Source organism: Cucumis sativus, chromosome 7 (assembly GCF_000004075.3).
Source record: "Cucumis sativus cultivar 9930 chromosome 7, Cucumber_9930_V3, whole genome shotgun sequence".
Lineage (NCBI taxonomy): Eukaryota > Viridiplantae > Streptophyta > Magnoliopsida > Cucurbitales > Cucurbitaceae > Cucumis > Cucumis sativus.
This window is the reverse complement of record NC_026661.2, coordinates 16,596,952-16,602,528: the sequence shown is the minus strand read 5'-3', so window position 1 is coordinate 16,602,528 and position 5,577 is coordinate 16,596,952. Positions and strand designations below refer to the sequence as shown.

At 32.3% G+C, this 5,577-nt stretch overlaps 1 protein-coding gene across 1 annotated transcript; it reads right to left on the bottom strand.

The window, feature by feature from the left end:
- On the bottom strand, nucleotides 1-3,115 carry LOC101220154 (deoxyhypusine hydroxylase). Its single transcript, XM_004150291.2, has 7 exons — nucleotides 2,859-3,115; nucleotides 2,334-2,467; nucleotides 1,996-2,231; nucleotides 1,729-1,867; nucleotides 1,234-1,360; nucleotides 430-548; nucleotides 1-321 (listed from the first exon to the last, which is right to left on the bottom strand). Exons 1-7 carry the CDS (start codon nucleotides 3,031-3,033, stop codon nucleotides 289-291), a joined length of 963 nt encoding a protein of 320 aa, XP_004150339.1. The 5' UTR covers nucleotides 3,034-3,115; the 3' UTR covers nucleotides 1-288.
- Between the last annotated feature and the right edge of the window lie 2,462 nt (nucleotides 3,116-5,577).

Below are 5,577 nucleotides of genomic sequence, written 5' to 3'. Positions count from 1 at the left end.
AAGAAGAAGTAAAACCTAATGACGTGTTTAAAAATATATAGTTTTCTATGGTTTTGAGTAAAATTTCTGTTCCTTTTCATTCCGGTTGGGAAATATATATATAAATATATGACATATATCCCCTAAATGGAATAATAGACACAGCTAATTACTGTATGTATTGTTCCAATCTGGCTGATCTCCAGTAAATAACATGCTTTCAGATTCCAAGTACCTATATAAGCAGACAAAAAGGAGATGAGGCTGCTTCTAACCTTGCCAATTGATGCTACTTGCTGTTGTTGCAACTTATTGCACTTGGGGAGATTGCATGAATAGGAACTGCAGGGTGCATTATTTTGGGTTACTTGAAGGTATGATAACCAAGAGTCCAAGACAATATGGAAAATATATCCATTCAAATATGATCATGGAGTCGAGAATGTATACCTCAAATGATTTTCCCAATCTTTCGTATTCCAGCATGCTTAGAGCAACCTCACAACTCTGCGAGACTATAGGCTCAGGATCCTTTGAAAACTCCTTGAGGAGTGCTATGCTTTTTTCATCTGTAATTTCAAAGAAGAAAAAAATCCAATTAATAGCAAAGCAGAATGCAACAGAGGCAACAGCTAAAATTGCCACAAGGAACTGAAAATTAGGTGTTGAAAAAAGATGTTGTCAATGGAGCGCAGCAACTTGTTACTAATAACCATAGCAAGTGAGATATAAAGGAGAAGATGGGAGCAAGTATCAGCTTCTTCCATCCATTTCCTGGGCAAGAATCTTGAACTCCATCATGGGTTTCATTATTCATGAAAAAATGTTCATAATAGAAAACATAAAAAGATAAGGTATAAGTCCTACTTTGATCCCTAACTTGAATATTAAGGATTATTTAATTAAGAGACTCTAGAAACAAATAAGAAAATGAAAATTCCCTGGCAGCATGTCTGCCTATGTTCTTTAATATTTAACAATTTCACTCTCCGTAGGGCAACTTTATTTTAATGTGATTCACACTTTAGCCTCAAAGGAGCTATTACGCCTCAAAGCATCTTGTACATCAAGAAACACTGCATATCAGATATAAAGTCTTTTTTCATCATATAACTATAACCAAGAACCATTCGCATAACAATGATAGATCACTTTGCTTTTTCAGGATTTTAGATCTTGATTCTTGTTAGGTAGTGTCCTAACACAAACCAAACAAGGAAAAGAAGAATACTTATGGATGCAGAAGAATTATACCAGCAATGGAGCCAAGAGCTTCTGCAGCCTCATGTCTAACCATTGGATGCTCTTTAACATCTTCAAGTATATCAGAGAGAGCATCTGAAGCTGCTTTCTTTTGCAATTGGCCCAATACATAAGCAACCTAATAATCACATTCACAGAAGTATTAACATCCAAGTCAGGAAACAGTCTCTTTAAAATGTAGCATACTGAGCAATCTTAATTAATTCAAAAGATCATTCCACCTTAATTATACATATTTGTTTCCTATCCAAGAAAAAAAAAAAAAACTCTAAAATCTCTTGGATTTATTCCCAAAGGAAGTTAAAAGATCTTTTAGAAAAATGGGAAAACACCGTAGCAAACACCCTAATTGAATTGTATTGAGATTGCTGTAAGAATTACATAATGGACCAGAGTATGCTCCAAATGAGAAAATAAAAAAAATAGTATATAAAAACATTACAGTCCTCGTTGATCGGTGAAATAAAAGTTTAAGCATAAACAAACCTCATGCTTTAGCAGAGCACTAGTGGAGCTTAAAGAGTCAATGATCGCAGTTAAAGCTTCATCATTGCCATTGTTTCGTAAAGTAAAAAGTGCTGCATACCGCTCATACATGTCTTTATCTTCATCCAGAAGAATTTCCCTTCGAATAGATAAATAAGAGAAAAAAAGTGATCAGGAAAGCACAGTTGTCTAGAAGCTACTGTCAAGCATATCCTACTTATGCACTGCAAACAGTATATCGCATTCTTTGCAGTTTCCTTGACATACCTCAGTTGACCTACAGAGGCACTGGAAGAAGCTGGTGCGGCTGGATCAACAGACAAAAATGGTGACTTTTCAACTTTAGATGATTCATCTTCATTACCAGAATCTTTCAGTTGCTCTATTCGCCTAAGAGCCAATTCACATGTCTCTTTAACCTCTTGAGCAGGATCTAAAGCCAAACTCTTTTCTAAAAATGGAATATTACTCTCTAAGCCAATAGCTCCTAGTGCTTCTGCTGCCTAAACCATTACAAATCAAAATGACAGGTTAGACTAACAGAACACACGATCAAATTCAATTCAAAACACACAACGATATCATCAAGGGGGCTCCAACTTCACCTCATGCCGAACAATGGGGTGCAAAGAAAGATCATTAAGAACCGCCACCAAAGCCGGGATGGCATCTGCATCTTGCATTTGACCCAATGCAAATGCAGCCTCATGAGCCAACAAATTGGAAGAATCTCTAGTTGCTATGCAAACAAAATAAGCACCATAAGATTTTCTTTCTCAATATTCTCTGTCTTGCAGGCTTTAAACGGTAACACCAAAATATCTCTCAAACTATACAAGAAGAGGCTAGTATCTCTCAAACTCTACCAAAGGAGGCTTGAGGAAATTTAAGACTTTTACATTTATTTAAAGAGGAATATAGTACATAGCTTATCATGCTATGGATTTTCATTTATGGTTATTCCCAGCAACAAATTTAACAAGGTTTTTAATAATACTGAATTAATTTTTTAAAATATCAATCGAAGATTATCATTTATTTCGAGAACTAATGAAATGGGGGATAAGAACAAAAAAGAACAGATTACAAAAATAACTAGAACTGCAACTGTTGAGTAAAATTGAACTAACCAAGAATGAGAGCATTGCGAGGGGCGGGGCCTTTGAGGTTGCGGAGGGAGAAGAGGGCTCGGAAGCGCTCTGCAATGGGGAAAGAGGGGTCGTTCAAGCGGTCGCAGAGGAACTTCTCCATATCGGAAGAACAGGAAAAGGAGGAAACATCACCGTCGCCATTGACGGAGGCCATGAAATTGAAGCTTTCGTAGTGAAGTGAAAATTGGTAGAAGAGCTTTGAAGAGGAAAATCGTAACGTTCGAGCAGCTGAATATTTGGGTATTTGAGGTTTTAGGGGCAATTTCGTAATTAAGTTGCGGCCAATTAACGCCGGTTTTCTTTTTTTCTTTTTTCTTTTTTCTTTTTTATGTATTTTATTTTAATCTTCTAAATTTTGATTAATATATGCATTTTGTGTATGACACCGACCACGATTTGAAATTTGGATCCTCTTCCAAATGCATATATTAATCAATAAAAGTCGTACCCACAAATCAACACATTTTTGCATTTTGATGGTTGTTAATATAGAAATTAACTCCTATTTTTAAAAATATTTATTAACCTTATTTTTATATTCTTAAGATCTTTATCACTCACATTGATTTCAGATCATTCATATCTCTTTCCTAAACTTAGGATGTTACATAAGGATTATGCAATACTGTGATAACTAACTCTAGCTAAAGTAAATACTACTTAAAAGTCCCCAATTAGTTATAGTAAACAATATTTTGAAATCTTCATTGCTACCGTTTTTACTATTTGCTACAATTTTTACTATTTGACATTCATCACTTTTTTTATTATTTGCTACCATGATAACTACTTTTTATCCAAACTAAAACAATCTACAAAACAAATATAACTCAAATAAAAATAATCTACATTCCAAACACAAACTATCATAACTCAACAATAATAACTCACACTCTACCCTAAACATCTCACCAGTTCTCAAAAATCAATTTTAAAAGTTGAATAATTTCTAAAAAGCATATCCCTCTCTAAAACTATTTTTAAAATTTTAAATAATTTTTTTTTAAATGTCAAACAAAAAATACTTCTACAACTTTTAAAATATATTTGAAAAAATTGAAAGACTAAAAATGTACTTTTTGAAAACCTAGAAATGAATTGGAGTTATTTTCTGCAACGTAGATACTAAGATGGTGGTTTTTCCTATAAACAAATATACACTTTTTTCTAGTTTTACAAAAATAATATTTCTCAAATTTTTTTAAGAGTTTTGAAATTATTATTAAATTAATAAAACATTTTTAAAATATCTTTACTATTGGTTTTGGATGAAAATTGTTACCAATCTCTCTCTCCAAGGACAGGTGTGGAGGGTCCAACTCAAACCCTCTCCTCGACCTTGGCCTCTAACGATGAAGCCAATGGAAAGTTGAGCTCAAACTTATTCTCTTTCCTTAGCCCGTCAAGATTCTATCTTGATTTCATTTTCATTTTACTTTGTCTTTGTTACAGTTATATCTTGGAGTTATCTCTAGTCCAAAATCACCTATAAAACCAACTTTGTTAGAATATATATATATACACACTCTAGTAAACTTTTAATACTTGTTTGAAAAGCATCTTTCTACCCTGATCTGTAGAAAAAAGAAAGTGAAAATTTCTCGTGAGAATAAGAATAAGAATTGGACTTACCATTTTTTAGATTATTACATGGACATATGTCATAAATAATCTCAAATAATTGATTGTTTTGATATTTGGATCTAAGATTATCATAGTGTTTAACACGTTATGTTACATATATAACTTCAAATAAATAAAAAATGAATATATCAATTACGAATAGGTAAAACATTTCAAAGTTCATATGAACACTTTGAAAACAAAGTTTAATAAACATTGTTCTCAAGGTTAATCGACTTTTGGACTTAGAAAGTTCACAAACTAAACTTATAATTTAACCAACTTTTAATTTTGTTTCTTTTAATTACAAAATGTTTGTCACATAACTCCATCCATACTTGAGTTTAATCTCGATTTAACTTAACTTTTAGGATCCAATTATAACCCTCGTACTTGTATAAATTAAATAAACGATTTTATGAGTTCTAAAAAATATTACTAAAATTAAAATATCGAGCAATTCATAATGACTCCAAAACTTAAAAGTTGAATTTTGCAAATTTTCCAAACTTACTCCGTCCTCTCAACATTCTTCAATTTCACATTATGGTTTCCAAAACTTTCATAAATGCTCAATCAAATCATTCTCCACGATCAATTCAGAAACTCAAATAATAACAAAACTTTTAGCAACAATAACCCCATCTAGCTTTTATCTAACGTATACATCACAACAATATTTTAATTTAGTCCAAACAAAACTCAACTAGTGAAGACATCGTTCCACCAAGAGATTACAATTCACATCATCACTAGTGTCTGAATTACAAAAGAAAAACAAACAAAACATATCCATAAGGGGAAAAAAAATCCCCCAAAACATAATCTACAAGTTTAATGATTCATGCAGAGACTGAAGATACATCTTTGTTATCACTATGAAACAACAATACTAAAAAAAGGTGCAAAAGTAAAACTAAAATAGAACTTATTACAATGACTCAATCCTTAACTCCATTAAAAGAACTTACACACGGATTTATACAAACAAAAACATGGTGTTAAAACTTAAAAATATTCACTACCATTAACAATTTCAGTGTATGTGTAATTAACCTACAACAAGAAAGTGTAG